At 37.6% G+C, this 18,788-nt stretch overlaps 1 protein-coding gene across 1 annotated transcript in view; it reads left to right on the top strand.

Annotated features, from left to right (window-relative positions):
• The window catches only part of CHSY3 (chondroitin sulfate synthase 3), a 142,933-nt gene that overhangs the window by 2,383 nt on the left and 121,762 nt on the right, over positions 1–18,788 (top strand). Inside the window, exon 2 of the mRNA XM_013130551.3 lies at positions 35–318. Within this exon, the coding sequence (XP_012986005.2) occupies positions 35–318 (284 nt within the window). The remainder of the gene's footprint in view (positions 1–34; positions 319–18,788) is intronic.

The following is an 18,788-nucleotide window of genomic DNA, read 5'->3' as shown; positions in this document are numbered from 1 at the left end:
CAGAGAAATATTAGTCATCTTGTCTCTTTTTCAGGTGAGAAATTGGAGGAGTTTCTTCGCTCACTGAACAGCAGTAAACCTCTGTATTTGGGACAGACTGGTCTGGGTAACATCGAAGAACTTGGAAAACTCGGGTTGGAGCCTGGAGAGAATTTCTGCATGGGAGGGCCAGGAATGATCTTCAGCCGTGAGGTTCTCAGGAGGATGGTGCCACATATAGGTGAATGCCTTCGAGAAATGTACACCACTCATGAGGACGTGGAGGTGGGCAGGTGTGTCAGAAGGTTTGGAGGAACTCAGTGTGTTTGGTCGTATGAGGTAAGTGACTAAGTTGCAATGTGCTGTTTGTTTAGAGTTATCTTGCAGCATAAGTAGGTATATATGCAATCTCTTTCCATGATGATTGTGTTTTAATGCCTTAAACTGCAGACTGTAAGGAAAAAAGAGAGGAAAGCATTCACAACATGTTGCCGTAAGCATATTTATTTCAAACTTGTCTTCCAGTTTTTGTTGGTGACAATTGCTGCAGCCATAAGTAAGTGTAATCATGTAAATGTTGTCACTCTGAAAGTTTCTAAAGCACTATCTCGAAGATTTCTGCATTAGATCCTTGACAGGATGCTGCTTCATTTCACTTATGCTCTTCAGGTTGGATCTGTGTAAAAACTTGATTTTGGATAAGCATGCAGCATATCTGTTTATTGCAGGTTGTTGAACTATTTTATGGTATTTGAAGAAAAATTGTATTTTCTTAATTACCCAGACATATTTTAATGGCATTGATTCCTGCAAAAGCAGAAGTAGGGGTTGTGAGTTTTTTAATCTTTTACAGAAATGAAATTTGTTACACTGTATGAGTCTGTAATACATTTTAACACTGTTCTGCACTATGAAAAACAGTGTTAGAAGTATATCATAGACACAAGAAGCATACCAGGTCTCCCTATGCTGAATTTTAGGAGCAAAATACTTCATTCAGTAATTGAATTTTCTAAAGTAATAAGGGTATGTTGCATTACCCAGAATTTTTTTTTGCAATGCCAGAACTATAATTCAGGCTTTTTTCTCTGGAAGTGTTGTGGCTACTGGCACATAGCTAAAAATAAACCAATCATGCAACTGCCAGAAAGGGTAATGGGTGACAGCTAATATGATGCATATGATTTAAGTTATTTTAACCTGTTCTTTAATATTAATATATGGTTGCCCTTGTGGCACTCCCTCATTATAAAGGAAAAACCATTTCAATGGGCCACGGAACGAGGTTATGTGCTATTAATGACAAAAAGACAGAAAAAATTATTAATTTGGTGGATTAGTGTTTCTGTGAATGGCCTGGGTAAAGGTGGCCATTTTAAAAATGGGTTTGGTAGGTGACAGTGCATGTAAACAGGTGAAACAAATATTTAATAGTTGGTACTAACTGGGTGGAAATCTTAAAGGAGGAAGTCTTATCCCTTACTTGACAATACAAGAGTGCTTTTAGAGACTGTTTCAATAAATGTTGTAAATGTCAGTGTGAAGTAATATATCTGTTGCATTGATAGAGCAGAGAAGGCATTTGTTGTGCAGATGGCTATCAGTGTAGGACTAGTGGTTCTTAATCAGACTTCCAGACCATGTGCTACGTTGGCAGCTTAGTCTTACACTCTGATGTGTTTGGACTATGTCTGTACAAGGTTGTTTTCAAATCCTTATGGGCATGTGATGACTGCTGATCTGTATCAGATAGCAGAATTATGATTATTCCTTGACAGTTGTATCTTGGAGGGGGCTTTTGGTTTGTTTTTCTTATTTGTCTTCTTGGGAAGACATCTGGGAAGGGAAGAAAACTGATAATAGATAACATTATAGCCATGGTTATAATTGATTGTAAATGTGAGTAAATTTTTGGCTCCAGACACTGAGCGTAAGTAGGACAGAGTGAAAAAATATGTTTACTTCAATTTCAGAGACTGAGTTATATGACTGTCCAGAAGCTCAGCTTTTTGTGGTAGGATTAGGGCCTGAAAACATGAACTTTTGGAAAAAATGCGTGTTTTTATGTGATCTGGAATAGAGTAACACCAGTCTTGTCTGTCAGTTCCTCTTGAAGGCCCTAGTTCTATATAATAAATAACGAAAAAAAGAAAAACGTGTGGTTATTGCAATGACAGCTCCTACATTTGCGACTAGTATTTGCCTCTGTCAGAAGAATCTTCAACTCTGTTGCTGTTACAGGAGATGATCCACAAGATGCAGATGATTAAGAAAAATCTGCTTAGGATGATATCCTGGCATTAAAGCTGTGTGAGAGGGAAACAGCAACATAGGGTGTCCCAAGAGAAGGAGAAAATGCATTCATGCTATGACACAGTTTGTGTTGTTCAGCTGATAGTTGCAAGCAGTCTGATACTGCAGGTGAACAGAATGGACTGTTGCAGTTTGGTAAATTAGTGGGTGACAAAGGTGGCTTTCCCTAGGGCACTGGAACTGTTGCACTTCCATTCCTGCCATAGATCAGCAACACTCTGTGTGTGCCGGGAGGTGAATTGTTCTCTCAGATTCATGCGTGCAAAACCTGGGGCTGGGGCTTTCTGCATAGCCAGTTGTACTTTTGTCCTGAAGTCGTCTTGTCGTATGTATTAAATCAAGTCCTGTTGAGCTTCAAGGTTTTTATGAACTTCATTGCTTTGGGGAAAATGCATAATTTGTGTTTAGCCTGTGTTGCTGAAGACTGTAATAAAAACTGTAAAAACTCCATTAAAATTCATAGAAGTAGAAAAGCCCTAGAAGAGTTGAATTACTGTTGCATCGTTTTTTACTTGATTTCTAAGAACTGCATTGGGAGGCCTCTTTTTGGGAAGAATGAGAAATCAGAGTTCAAGAGAAATGCTTGATCTCTGCTGGGTGGCTTAACTGGTGTAAGACTGGCAGCCTTTCAGGGTTTATTCTGTAGCCTGAAGGTAGCTTAATGCATAATATGCATAATATGCTTGCTGGCAAGGAAAGAGTTACAACTTCAACATTTTTTTTTTTTGTCAGAAAGAATAAAACCAGAAGAGGGGTACAAGCCTGCCGTGAGCTGCTCTTGTGTTTTGGGTCTTCTAGAGTTAGTTCTTGTTCTGCCAGATTGGAAGCCAGGACTAAAGGCTGGTTCTCTCACATACCAAATGGTTTACGGCTGAGGTGATGAGTCTTCTGTCTCTGCTGATGGAGCTCCTCTACTTTAGATAGAGAATTAGTCATTGAATTGCAAACAGAGTGAATCTAGTAACAGGGAGTTTAGTGCATTTGTGCAGAATGGAGGAGACAAAAACCTGCCCGCAGTCTGCAATTTAACAGTTCCTCTAAACTGACACAAATGTGGGCTTCTACTGAAGGGTGGCTGCTCCTTTCAGTTGCTGTCCTTTTCTGCAGGACATGTGCAGCCCTGTGGTGAGCTGGAGCAGAGGTGGGATCCACTTGAAACCTAACCCAGAACAAAAGCGTTTTTTTCAGTTGAATCAGTACTCATAGCAGTGCACGAACATTAGGAGAAAGAAGAGGTGGTCGTGTTCAGCAAGGAATGAAGGGTAGGACAGTGTCAAACTGCCCTTCTTGGCAACATCTTACATCCAAACTGGCTGGAAGCAACAGCAGCCTAAATCTAGTACATTTCTTTGCTACATGGATGCCATCCAGAGGAGCCTTGACAGGCTTGAGAGATGGGCCAGTGTGAACCTCACAGTTAAGCAAGGCCAAGTGCAAGGTCCTGCACCTGGGCAGGGGCAATCCCAAGCACAAATACACAATGAACAGAGGCTGGATTGAGAGCAGCCTTTCAGGAAGGACTTCCGGTTATTGGTTGACAAGAAGCTGAACAAGGGCTAGCTTCAGTGTGCTCTCACAGCCCAGAAGGCTAACCATACCCTGGGATGCATCAAAAGCAGCATGACCGGCAGATTGAGGGAGGTGATTGAGCCCCTCTTAACTTGGCTATAGTGAGATGCCACCTACAGTGCTGTGCTCAGGTCTAGGGCCCCAACACAAGACAGATGTGGACCTATTCAAGTGAGTCCTGAGGAGGCCACAAAGATGATGAGAGTCCTGGAGCATCTTTCCTATGAAGACAGGGTAAGAGACTTTGGCTTTTCCGGCCTGGAGAAGAGAAGGCTTCAGAGAGACCTTAGAGCAGCTCTAGTGCCTAAAGGAGCCCTGCAAGAAATGTGGAGAGGGGCTTCTTGCAAGTGCATGTAGTGACAGGACAAGGAGGAATGGCTTTAAGCTGAAAGAGGGTAGATCTAGATTAGGAAGAAGTTCTTTACCATGAGGGTGGTGAAGCACTGGCACAGGTTGCCCAGGGAACTAGTGGCTTTCCCATCCCTGGCAGTATTCAAGGACAAGCTGAATGGGTGTCATGGTTTGAGCATGTTTTGAGGTTGTTTTTGTTCAAGGTTTTTTCCAGCCAGGTGGAGGAGGGGAGGCCCGAAGGAAGGAGAGACAGGACACCTGACCCAGGCTAGCCAATGAGGTATTCCATACCATAGCACGTGATGCCCAGGATGCATACTGGGAAAGGGAGAGCTGGAGGGGTAGAGCTCTGGAGAAAAATGGAGGAGGGAGCACGCGGTGCTCGGCCGGGCAGGGTGGAGTGAGTTATGGGTCGGTGGCTGGTGGGGTGTTGTATTCTTGTCACTTGTTATTGGCTGTATTATTATCATTGTGTTATGCCTTAGCTATTAAACCGTTCTTATCTCAATCCGTGGGGGCTACATTCCTTGGATTCTCCTTCCTAACTCTCCAGGAGTTGGGGGACTTGGTTTAAACCACAACAATGGGGCTTTGAGCAACCAGGTGTAATGGAAGTTCTCGCTGCCCATGGCAGGGGGGTTGGAACTAGATGATCTTTAAGATCCCTTACAATTCAAACCTTTTAATGATTCTAGTATTCTGTGTTGAAGTATTTGCTAGAAGCATTGCAATTTTGTTTGATCATTTTCTTTCTACAGAAGATCCATCCTTCTTCTGGTATATTTTTCAACTATATTTTAATTTATCCTTCAGTTTTGATGATTCTGTAATTATTAAGTGTAATAAACCTGACAAATTTGTCTAAAATATCTCTGTAAAAAGCTTTTTTGGTTTTGTTAGGTCTTAACAACTTCTGCTTCCCCAAATTTGTAAAAGTGCAGATTAAAAAGGGCCTTTTGCTTTTGCACTTTCAGAATCCATATTTCAAGCTAGCACTCTCGCTTCCACTAATTTTGAAGCCTTGAGTTATTTTTCTTTAAATGAATGAAGAGATTAGCTTGATTTTATTGGCTCATGTGTGTTTTATTCTTTGGAAAAAAAAACAGTAAATAAAAACATTAAGTGCTGTGTGGTTCCTTACTTAGCTGTTTAGGAGCGACTTGACTATAGAGGACAGTTTGGAAAGAAAAAAGCCGATTGCTTTATTCCCTGCCCCAATCCCTCCTTTTTTATTTATTATGTTTCTGGTTTCTGAAGACCATTTTGTAATTTGTAACATAAGTTTATATCAAATCAAATAGTGTATTTCCATAGGAGAACAAAATAAAATGCAGTGCATGAATTAAGTGGCTATAACAATTCAAACAGAAACCAAACATTATCAGAGTATAAAGCACTGACTAGCAGAGAAGGTTTTTCTTCAGAAAATGAAAACCAGCTGTATTAAGGGATTTAAAGAGCAGTCATCAGTGTATTTGGGACATTTATTCTAATGGTAAGTTTGTAAAGCATTTCTTTTTGTAGCTTTTTTTGCCTTTCTGTGGGAAAAAATGTCATAAAATCATAAAATATCTCAAGTTAGACGGGAACCATAATGATCAAGTCCAATGCCAGTTATGTTTATATTAAACGTGAAAAACTACATTCATGCAAAGCACCCTATATACTTTTGACCTTTTAGTAATGTGTATGTTAATATTGAAAGAACATACTGTACTTTATACATACAAGGAATTAATATTAATGATTGTATCTTATTTCCCTTTTTTTTTTCTTCTTTTACAGAGTTTTATGACAACTACAGAATACAGTCTCATTACTATAACCTTTTTTTAATAATACAGCTGTCTGATATCTTGGGTTTTGTTAATATCCTATTAAGGAAAGGACCTTAGTTCCAGCCCGCATGCCATGGGCAGGGCCACATTCCAGTAGACCAGGTTGCTCAATTATTCTTGCAGTAAATATTACAGGAAATATATTGGAAAATGCCTATGTGCCTCAATATGCATGCTCAGAAAAGTTCCATTTGCAGTGTGCTGATACTGTGACTTTTTCTGGAGGTGCTGGAACTTGTGCGAGCCATCTTCTGGCTTCCTCTAAAAATACTTTATAATTTCCTTTTTAATGTTAGTTGTCCCTACTGATGCATCTTAATTTTTCATTTGAGGCTTTGTCTTTCCATCCTTGGTGAAGATGTTCGTGGATCACAGCTCAACTTTGAGTTGAACACTACACCAGACAGAAGCATTAGAGGTGTATTTGCTTTTCATAAGGATAAGATGGTATGTTGCTCATTTGGGTATTGGAATGATCAGTCTTGAAGCAGCAGTACCCATCCCCAATTAGGCTTTGGTTCTGGGCAACTTCCTGAGATAGTTATATAAATAGAGTAGAAATCCATGTAGGTGTTGGAGATACCTGTCTGGGGTCTTTATTGTGAAGGATTGAGATGATGTTTCCAGAGCTACCGTGGAGGTGCGTGTGAGCGCATGCAAGCCCGCAGCTCTGGTCCACTGTATGATTGCATTTTAGCTGTGGAGCCAAGGGGGCTGTTCCTCAGGCTAGTGGAGAGTTAACTTCTCTCGGGTTTCTGTCTTTGCAGGTTAGGTGTTCTGTCTTTCTTGCTGTCCCCCCATCCTGCTTATGCCTGTTTGGAGTTTAACAGCTGTATAATTCTGACTTCTGGTGCTGAATTAACCAAAGTGCTTGAGGACTCTCAGAGTGTGTTTAAATGTCTAGGATGTGAAGAAAGCATGGGTACACCTTTCTTTAATATGTTTTCTTCTAAGATGCCAGCAGCTATTTATGTGCAAAACTATGTGGGCTAGCTAACAGCTTTCTAGGCTGTTTTGAATGTTTGTATGTTCTTAACACAAATATTTCAAAGGTTTTCCTCTTTAAGAATAAACTTGTTTGAATTACCAGAGCATCCCACAGACAAGGAAAAGAAAAGCATTAGGATAAGTTCTTAATTGATTAAAAATGTACCCTTAGTTGTGCCTATGGGTATTCTGAACCATATCTCAACATCTATGGAAATTTAAACCTAAGCTAAGTTCAACTTTTTTCTCATGTTTGCTGTCATTTTATTAGAAATGTTTTCTTAAGACTTCTGTGCAACTGGTATTTCAGAGGTGATATTTCCATAGAAGTCTACTGCAGAAGACTTATCTGTTCAACTGTGTTTAAAAATGGCATTCAACATGAGGCAATGAAATTGTTGCACAGCTGTTGTAACAGTTGTCTCATTTAAAACCATCACATCATCACTCTTGATAGTGCCTATCACATTATACAAGGACTGAGCTTGATTTTAAGAAAAATCTACAGATGAGGAACTTGCCTCTTTAGGGCCAACAGTGGATTCAGTGTTTTAAGTGAATCCTTGAAACACAGCACAATGAAACTCTGATGCTTTTACTTTTTACCGTGAAACTGTACTTTATCTTAAAATCAAGTAAACCAAACAGCATGGGAAGCATTTGTTTCTATAGATATTCCCAGATTTATCTTTATTTGCAAGATTTTGTCTTTCCTAGGTATTCTGAAATTGATTTTTCTTTCATGTGTACAGATTTGATTGTGGTTATTCTTTATTTAGTGCTTTCAAGACACATTTTCCACAGTCATTTTCCACATTGGTTGAAGTTTTACCTTTAGTAAACCAATTTTTCTGAACACTTAAACAAAAATAGTGCCTAAAATAAGTGTATTCTGGAATGTGCTGGTTTAACCAAGCAATTGGAATACTGAAGATAAAAACCTGAGATACTGACTGGACAGCTTGCTTTTTCTTTTGTTTTTACATTTTTAGTTTGTGACAAAATACTTGTTTTAGAAACTTGGAAGTATGCCTTTTAATAATTTGAATGTAGGATTGTCATTTTCTGCCTTGTTTTTTTGTACACTTGGTAGTTTGAATGATTTTGTATTCTTAAGATTGCTCTAGAGTGCATCTGAGTCCCTACATTTTTTGCTTGTTGTTTCTTTCTTTATTTTTCTTTTCATAACCATTCAAGGATAAATTAATATCTGAAGGATGATAATTTAATCATTGGGGATTACGCTCCATTTGGTTCTGCATTTGCTGGTGTCAGGCAGGTGTTTGCTCATGAGGCCTTTTCTGAGTGCAGTGTGTGAATGAGCTCCTCATGGTGTGAAAGCAGATGCAGTAAAAAATGCAGCATTTCTTTACTTGCATACATGGCTGCAATGCAGTGCAAGTATCAGTGGTGTTAAGGACTACATGAGGTATACATTGTAAATCTCTGTGCATAGAAATGTGCATTTGTATGTATGTCTGCATATATTTTAAAGTTGTGCCTAGTTGATAACCAGATTCCCAGGGGCATAAGTGAAGGTACTTTGGAGCTGTTAAGCTTCGCTTCTAGGTATTTATTGCAGTCTGTCTACTGTAAAGCTTGTCTATTGTAAAGACTAAGATTTTAGATTTCAATTTACTCTTAATTTCTCTTTATAGTTACATCTGTATCCTTCCTTTCTGTATATTTGTGTATTTTGGCTTCCAGCTTCTATTTAACATAGCTTTTTGAGTTTCCTTGAAAGCTTTTTGCTAGCTACCGACTATAGCTGCAGCTATTACTATAATAATTTTGCATTACCAAAGGGGTCTTCTATCTTGAGGACCAGCTCATATCATGGCAGGATTGCACAGCTTCCTGTTGTTGATCATGATGAATCACAGTGACTTTTTCTGTCACTTTTTATCACTTTGGGACAAAATTTTGGACTCTTAATGCAAGAGTCTCGGTTCTAGAAGTCAGGGAGTTTGACTAGAAGAGAGGTAGCTTTTAGGGAAAAAAATAAAAGCTTTTAGAAAAGTGCTTAACTCAGCAAATGAAACAATTTTGTTATGTGCTATTGGTACTTTTAACTTTTGTTTTAAAATAAATTGTTTGGTATCAGTCTGATTTCCTGGAATGAATGAAAGCAGTTGTTATTTTGGATTCTTCTTTCCTTCTACTCTGAATTTTTGTCATTGAACATATTTTTCTTCATGTGTTATGTGGAAATAACTGCACCTAAATGAGGGTAGCTAACTAATAGAAAATAGTGTCAAACAGTAAAAACTGTCTTAATACTTGGCTGTAGTAATATTGGGAAATATAGTATTACTGTATCCAAGATGGTCATGTAAGTGTATGTCTTTTATGGCATTTGATGCTTGAGGTTTGCTTAGAGTTGTAGAAAGTGTCTGTTACATCTTTGCAAAAAAAATACTATCGTTTGTACCTGAAAGAAGGAATTCTGTACCAAAACTGTGCATTGAGCATTCTTTCATCCTGGCCACAGTAAGTTGGTGCATGCTTCCCTCTTCCAAATGTTAGCCTTATTTTTTACTGTACTAAATCCAAGAATAAACCTGCCTTCAGGGTGTGTTCTTAAATTTTTATCCACACTGTGCTGTTGGAATGTATACTTGAAGGTGACAACTCTGTCACGGGAGAGAGATGTAAGAGACATGTGGTCTTCTATAGGGCAGAGAACCTTGAATGAGTAAGGTCTGCTCTTGTTTCTTCAGTATGCTTATTAACTAGCCCAGTCCAGCCTGGGCTAGTTAATTTCTGAATTCTTCATCAGAAAAATGTTCTGAACAGCAGCAGGTTTATTGTTTTAGCTGCACATAATGCTAGAAGCAGGGGAATACTGGAAGAAGGTAGGTTGGAGTAGCAGACTAACATACCTTTGTTGAGTTTGGTGTGTTAGCAGGCAAATACTACCAATCAACTGCTCATGACTGGGAGCTGCATCCTCACAAATAAAACTTCTGTCATGACTTTTTGCTTTGAAATAGGATGTGGTGCTTACCTCTATATGTGTGCGTCGATTTGTATATGTATGTGTGTATATATATTTTTAAGAATAATGCAGTGTATTGCCATTTGTCTTTTTGCCTTATTTTGAGCAAATAATCATGAATAATCATGATGACCGTTAAACTTATGTTACTTAGCTTGTTCCTAGCTGTTTCTAGAGACTGATGCTCATTATTAACAATTGTAGTTCCTAGTCCTATCTGGGATTGTAGGACCCTCACCTACGTGGGAGTATCCAGTGTTACAAAGTTGTTTGCTTTATATTAAGACATGCCAGATATCTTCTAAGCTATTCACCTACTGACTGTGTTGTGCTAGTGCACTGAAGGATGAGAAGGCACTTGGGCTCCCGCCCTGGTCTGAATAAGATTTCCCTTAGCTGTGTACGCTGTAGATAAAATACTGATAAAAGTTCATTAATTCAGAAGAGAAAAAGATCTAAATGAGTCCCTTGGAACAACCATGTTATAATGCATTCCTGAGCGTAGGTTATTGACTTGATTAGAGATCAGCTCTCAAATTTTTCATATTTTCAACATTGGTGATGCCCATTTTGGTGTCTGAAAATATGCTTCAGCACTAGCATTCCTGCAGGTGAGTCCAGAAATGCAGGAAGTTCCTGCTCATCTCAGCTTAAAAGAACTTTGGTGTCACTAATAGAAATGTTTAGTACTAGGCACATAATTTTGGTAAATAGTATTAAATTTTCCATTGCTAAGCATGATTTGGAAACCTAGTGGTTTTGCTGGAAATGGTAATTGAAAAGATTTGTTTGGAGTGTCTGCCATAATTCTGTGGAGTGGCCAGTGAAAACAAAATAGCTGATTATTTTACCAGTTTTAATACCCTTGTGGCCTGCAACGTAGGTACACTTTGTGCTCTTTCGAACTTGAAAGAAACTAAAACGTGGCGTCCTGAGTTTGGGGAGGAAGGTATTTGTACTTTTCTTGTTGATTTTTATGTAATTATTTCTGTGTAGCCATGATTAATCAGCTTGGTCAAAGTCTTTCTCTGCATACTAGATACTACCTTGTACTAATGAAGGAACTTTTCATTTATATCACATTCATTAGGATCATGTACATAGGTAACAAAAAGGGTTGCTGGTTAAGTACTTACATGCGAAGAGAAGATTTAATGACTAGTACATGGGTAGAATCATACAGTCTTGCTCTGTTATTTAACAGTTCAAGAAAAAAATTGTGTGTTTTATAATATAATTGTTATTCTTTATTCTGTGAGGATAAATACATAGTAATGAGAGATGTCCAGTAGAGTTTTTGGCATCTGCTCATCTGTACAGATAGCAAACCAATAACACTATTGTATTTAACAGGTTGATGTTTCCATTCATTCATGTACTCTAAGAAGATATTTAAGATATCTTCCACACTTTCTTTTTATAAGTGTATTGAGCTTCATCTAAAGTATTAGTGTTTTCCACTTACCTGTGAGTAACACTGGAATACTCTTACAAAAATGCAGTTGCTATTGCACTTACTTATGCTTTTAACATTTTAACTTATTTGAGGCAAATATGCAGCCATTTGCTCTACTATGAAGGTTTTATTTTTGTTGCTATTTACTTTAGAAAGCTCATTTCATCTCTTTCATCCTTGTTGATAAGCGCTACAGACCTTAAATTGGTGAGGTACAAGAATCCATGCTTTCTATTGCTCTTGTTGTCTTAATCACCCTTCCTTTCATTTGCCTCAGCCTAGTTTGTTTGTTTGTTTGTTTTAATGTGTGATCTGAATTAGGTATGGTGCCATCTATAGGAACTGATGTGTTAACTTCTACAGTGCCACTCAATGTTCAGATTCACTACTGCAGCTCAGGATTACATTTACCATTTTTGAGGCTTTATCACAATGTAAATTCATCACCAGTTTGCAGTTGGTTAGTACTACTGGGTCAGTGTAGTCTTTGGCTATTTTCACCTGTTAACCTTCTGACTGGCATGCATAATCCTGTTGCTATTGGAAAACTTTGTTGTTCTAAATATGATGTTGCAGTATAAAAATTGTCTTTTTCTATGTGAAGGGACTGTTCCTCGTTAGTGCAGGGACTTCCACAGCAAGGGCAGATGGTGTGGTAGTAGAAGAGTGAATGTGCTATATTGCTTGTGCACATCACGTGGAAAATGCTAGCCATTGTTCCAAGTCTGCTTGTACCTCCTAGCAGGCAAATGATTAGTGAGTAAGAAACATTTCATCTTGTCAAGAACTTAATCACAGTTTATGTTAATTGTTGAGGGCTTTCATTCCAACTCAGTGCATTTTTGAGGAAAGTTGCCTTTTGGTCTTTCAACTTTATAGTCTGTGATTTGCCATTTTGGGGTTTTTTTTGCCGTTCATTGGGAAAGTCTTGCAAATAAACGTGTGGATTATCAGAAATCCTCAAAAGAGCTCAAGGGACTATCTTTGAATGCTAGACTTTCTTTTTCAAGTCAGTTCTTTGACTCCAAAGCTGAATATCTGTGGAAGGTAAACATGCAGTAGTTTCCACTTTTGGTCTGCAGTCATTGTAGCCAGGACAAATACTGAATGGATACTGGAATATGCTGATAGAGTTCATGTTTCTGGTTAAAATATGCTGACCGTACAGTGCAGATCTTTTCATGCTGTGATTTCATACCAAATTTGGAAAAAAAAAAACCCAACCCCTGTGTGTACAGTGTATTAATGCTTTAATTCATGAGGAATTGAAGTGGGAGACTCCAATTAATTGTTTCAGGAACTAAAGCTTGAAGACCTGTGCTTGTGTACACACATAGAGGTATGTATGTATATAGGTATATATATATATAAAAATGTTAGGAGAGCATGCCAGTACTTTTTAATGTGACAGCTTGAGGCAATTTCTTTGAAATATCTATGGTAAAATACAGACTTATAGAAGGGTTTCTTTGATAGGTTGGAAAATGTGTTCCCATGAAAACAAGGCTTGCATAAATGCAAGGATTATTTCCACTGTTGATGCTTCTTCGGAGCTTTTCAATTTCAGTAAGAAGTAGTAAATATATGTCTGTTAAATCTCATGTATACCTGTATTCCTTAGGCAGTTTAGATCATGCCTGTGTCTTGAAGCTGGCACCAGTACTGCAACTAATACAAAATAAACAGCTCATTCTCCACAGCATACAAACAGTGTGCTTCTGCCAGCTCTGTGAGCTTTCTTGGAAGAGATGTCAACTTTAGCAGAACTCAGCTTTTGCTAAGTTAAATGAGTTAATGCAAGTTATAAATCTGAAACTGCCTCTGGATTCTCCTTGCAGTGACCTGTGTTACATTACTACATCTGCAAGTATGAAAAAATCTGTTTCCAGTGCCCGTTTGGCATTTGAATGATGAGAAGAGCCATAAAACTCTTGCAGAAGCTCCAGGAGCCATAGCACATGCAGGCATTAAATGTGACTGTCCATAACAGGTAGTGTGAGCTGAGATGGAAGCTGTCTGCCTTCTCTCTTTGCTTTGATCAAAATCTGTATCTCTACATGTTTTTCTTATATCTGTAACAAAAACCTGTGCCATGTAGGAGAGATGCAGTCTTGAGTTTGGCATAGACGATGGTGGCTTTCTTATGTTTAGCTTCTGTCTAACATAAAACAGTGTGGTACCAGGAAACTTCACCAAAGTGCTTGGTTAAAAAAAGCAGAGTATGGAAAATAATGTGGTTGTCTAGGAAGGGGTAAAACCAAGTATTTCTAGTCTAGGATTGCAAGTATAGCTTAGAGGCAAGGCTTTAAAGTTGAGGACTGCTCACTCTAAACAAATGCTGTTACAGTTGGGAACAGAAGGAGGCTTTCTGTGACAATGAATGACTGGGTTGTAGCAAAGCAGATCCATTTGGAACTCTTGTAAGTAGGTGAAGAAAGGATAAATTGAAAGAGCTACTAAATGCTAATAAAGTCAAAAGGCAGCCAGTTTAGAACATGGTAATGGTGATGGCAATGCGATGTTCTGAGTTAAAGTTTCACTAATTAGGATGCGATATATATTTGGCAGAAGCAGCTAATGTAGTCATATTATTTAAAAGAGCTAGTTTATTAAGTGTTTATACCTAACATAAATGAAACTTGATTGAAGGGTTTAGTTGACTGTGGTTTTAATAACAAAAATCCTTTCCCTGAGTAGCTTTAACAGATTGGAAGTTGCTTTACAGCTCTCCAGGTAAGTTTAGTTTCTTTTTTTTTTTTTAGTTCTTTTTACAGCAGAGGTGGTAGGCACCCAAATCAACACATGAATAAAGCTGTACAAAAAAGCAATGATCCCAGTACTGGGAGTAGGTTTAAATGGATGAAGGTATGTTTTGTAGTGGTTTGCCACTATTTCTCTTGCCTTTTTTTGTCATTCTTTTTTTTCAGTTTAATGAATCAGTGTTGTCACTCAGATATTCTTGGTCTGTACTTTCTTGGGACTATGAGTTCCCATCTTTTCACTATTAAAAACAATAAGTCATGTACAGTCTGTGCAGTAGGATGATAATGTTCATTTTCTTCACTTTCAGAATGCACATGTGTATCTTGTTTACTTGTTGAGTGCTGCATTGAAACATGCAGTTGTAGTACCTGTTTTTTTCAACAGTTAGGTCAGAAAGGATGGAGGGTGTCCATCCTACTAGGTCCGTCTCTGGTTAGGAACCAGACTTCTGTAAAAATTTGTGGTATAGATCCAGTCTAAGTGAGCAGCAGAGGAAAAAACCAAATATAAAGTTTTAGCGTTAGTGACTCCTAATCAACTTATGGAAACCATGTCTAGGTAGAAGTTCCTCCGTGTAGCCCCCACTTAATACCTGATAAGTCCATGTTTTCCTTGTTGCTTTTCAGTACCGGATAAAAGCAAAAATTGCTACTCTTCCAGTAGTTCTAATGTGCAAGCCCAAGTCCATCTTTCCATCCAGAGGCTCTGGTTCTTGCAATTTCAACCAGGCAATTATTCACTCAATTGTAAATTGAGCACTTTTAATGTTTACAATATCAAGACTGTTACATTTAAGGTTTTACTTGCACCTTTTATTTAAAGTCTATACTAACTGTAACCATGTTAGTGTCATATTTCAAATTTCTCTGCCAAGTGAGCCAATGCCTTTTACAAAATTAAGGATTTTGATACCAAGGAGTGGTAACTATTTTGTGTTGTACAGGTGCAGGAGGCATACATACATACACACACACATATGTTTTTTCTGTTTATGGAAAAATACTTCTGTGACTGCACATGTAGCTACCTATTCTGTTATTTTTTCATCCAAACTTGTGGAACAAAATTCTTTTCCACAGATTTTGTCTTGAGCAAGGAAGTGTCACGAGATTTCAGATCGTTTTTCTCAACAAGTCACAGTTCGACACTATTGAAGGGTTTGTTATCACATGAGTAGTGTCTTGATTTCAGCAGCTTTGCTGATAGATAAAACTTTACTCTGTGGTTGTCTGCTACTTTTAGAAAGAGGAGTTACTAAGCCTTTCGTTAAAAACCAAAACCAATGTACTTCGCTCAAAGACAACAAGCCTGTGTTAACTGTTCAAGCTTCTAGCAACATCATTCATGAGTTGACTACCATGGAATGACAACATTGCTTCTGCTTCATACATTTTTTCTTTATTACATCTGTCAATCCTTTGGATAAAGTGTTGAAACTTTTCCCTTCTGATGTTGTAAGTGTTCCTTTTGGTTCTTAAGTTCTGCCACTATGCTTAATGGTCTTTATGGTTATCTAAAAACTTCCTAAGGTTTTTAAATGTTTGACTTAGAATACATTTTACAACAATTTAAGCAAGAATGAGATTTACAGGTTTCCCTTTTTAGCAAGTATTCTCAGGATTTATTGAGATTTTATTTTGCTAGGTGTTCATTTTTTAACTTGGTCAAAAATGAGTGATAAAATCAGTGATTAAAATAAAAACAGGTATTGTTTGACAGTATTTAAAAATAGTTGACAGTGTTTAAAAGCAGTATTTAACTAATACAGTAATTGAAGGATGCATTGATTCACCTTTTTCACTTTGCTGAAGAGTGAACCCATAATCTTAAGTATTCATCTTATTGGTTAATAAACCTAGTCTTTTGTCTAGCATGTAGGGCATGAACTGATAGTAAACTTTGTTGGATGCTTGGCAGAGATGGATAGACTTTCTCTGTGATGATACATCTTCAGTGAAAGTATCTCCTGGCTTCTAATAGACTTTAGTGAATAATCAGATTAATTCACTAGCAGTGGTTTAGCTATTGCAATTACATGGGTTTGTTTCTGGTTCGCTCAGTTCAGAATCAGTAAGTACTATGTGCCTTTTTTCCTCTGCCTTCTCTGAGAGTTGACATTATGATGGTGTTCTATTCTCATACTATTTTGACTTACACAGTAAAATACAGTCTAATAAGAATGATTCCAAGTAAAAACCTACTTAAGAAACCTGTTGTATATAATTCTGTCTACTCTCAGCTTTTCCTCTTGACATGTCATTATGCTCGCATCTTTCAAAACATGATGTTCTGTGTAGATGCTTATGTTCTGTGTGTAAGCCCTTATGTTGTATGAGCACTGCATCCTTTTATTAATTATGTTACAGCTGTGCAGATAAACACACTTTTTAATGAGTATTTTTTAAAGTAAAGGAATACTTAAATACATGCACTTTTGATATATTTTTTGGTTTGTTTACACTACTACTGGAATAGATAGAAATACTATATGACAATTTCAAAAGTGTTAAAATTTGGAAAGATCTCTGGTACAGACTTGAAGTGCCCTTTATATCAATATTCTCTGTGTTCATCAAGTAATTACAAATGCAAATAATTTGCTTTCTCTGCAGAAGGGGAAAAAAAAGATATCAGCATTTGAGAGAAGCCCTCTTTCTTACCAAAAGGCAGTTAATGTTTAAATTGGCTTCAAACCATGTTATTTATAATGTCTTCTAAGCTCTCAGCTATAACTGTTTGTCATGTTTGAGCATGTTTTGAGGGTGTTTTTGTTCAAGGTTTTTTCCAGCCAGGTGGAGGAGGGGAGGCCCGGAGGAAGGAGAGACAGGACACCTGACCCAGGCTAGACAATGCGGTATTCCATACCATAGCACGTGATGCCCAGGATGGATACTGGGAAAGAGAGAGCTGGAGGGATGGAGCTCTAGAGGAAAATGGAGGAGGGAGCACACAGTGCTCGGCCAGGCAGGGTGGAGTGAGTTATGGGTCGGTGGCTGGTGAGGTGTTGTATTCTCTTCACTTGTTTTTGGTTGTATCGTTATTATTTGTAGTAGTAATGGCAGTAGTGATTTGTGTTATGCCTTAGCTATTAAACCGTTCTTATCTCAATCCGTGGGGGCTACATTCTTTGGATTCTCCTTCCTAACTCTCCGGGAGTAGGGGGACTTGGTTTAAACCACGACACTGTTATATCTTTGTTGCATTTGTGTATGCAAAGTGACTTTTATTTCAGTTCATTCGTATGACACAAGCAGGATGTATCAGAAAAAGATGAGGGGGATAGTTTGTACTTATTAAAGAAAATAAAGTAAAACCACACGACAAAAACAATAGCAAGGACAATCTTTGCATTCTATATGGTGAAATAGTTTCAGGTGATCTTAATACAGATTCCAAAAACTGGTTTTCCAATTTGGCTTCTGAAAAAAACATAATTTTTAGCAAATATGGTTTTGTAATTCTATTGATTTTTCCCTTTTGCAAAATTAGTTTTATCAATAGTTTGGTTTTCTTGGTCTGTTTATTTTTTAATTGATCATGCCTCATCTAGATGGCTACCTCAGGTATTTGCTAAAGGAAATGCCATTGTAATGAAGACAGACTTAGGAAGATGTCAGCACCATTTTAGTAAAAATCTTTCATTTTTACTCTCTGTATCCCTGAAATGCTTTTCCTGGAGTAATCTTCCTTCCTTTTAGTCTTAAATAGTTTCTTTTGGCTTGGAGTAATCTTTTTACTTATATACTAGGTTTAGATATGCTAAATATAAATGGTACAAAAAGAGGAAGATGACTGAATTTACCAAGGTGTGCACAGCAGGAAGGAGTTTTTCAGTTGTGTTGGGATGAGCAGATGTTGCACACTACTCAGGCACACAGTGGTCCAGTTGTGCTTGGGTAGTGTCTAAAGTAGTCAGCCTCCCAAGAAAAGGGTGACTCTGAAGTGCGTTAAAAATTCCAGGCTTGCTTTTGTACTTGCTGCTTCTAATATAAAAGCAATACAATTATACATCTGCAAATTATACATTTGAAAAATTGGAGGAGAACCTAGTTCAAACACCTAATAGAGTCTTAATGCGTCAGTACAATGAGATAGTTTCTTTTTCTCTGGAACTGTGTTAGGAAAATGCTAACCTATTTTTTTAATAAAACCTTCATAATTTTTAATAAAACCTCTAATAAGAACTTCATGCTGCAGTTCTCTCTACTGTTTGTTACAGTTTTAAAGTAAACATCAAGCCTAAAAACAGGTGTGGAAATATGACCACAGAATGGAAACAGGCCATGATACTCTTAGTTTCCAAGAATTTTTTAATTTTTCAAGCATTTGTCAAAGATGACATTTTTTTTTGTCAGTGCTTAACAAAACTTACATGCTTGGTTTATTCTTGAGATTTTAACTTCCTTTAATTAATTGCAAGTATTTTTAGAATATGTTTTTGTATTATTAATGTCCTGGGCTTGTGCTTCATAAACTCTCAAGCTAAAGTAGATTATATAGTTCACATGGAAGCGTGATAACAATTTATAGTTTA

The sequence above is a fragment of the Melopsittacus undulatus genome, chromosome Z, assembly GCF_012275295.1.
Source record: "Melopsittacus undulatus isolate bMelUnd1 chromosome Z, bMelUnd1.mat.Z, whole genome shotgun sequence".
In the NCBI taxonomy this organism is placed as follows: domain Eukaryota; kingdom Metazoa; phylum Chordata; class Aves; order Psittaciformes; family Psittaculidae; genus Melopsittacus; species Melopsittacus undulatus.
Note: the sequence above shows the minus strand (reverse complement) of the source record. Positions and strands in the feature narration are given on the sequence as shown.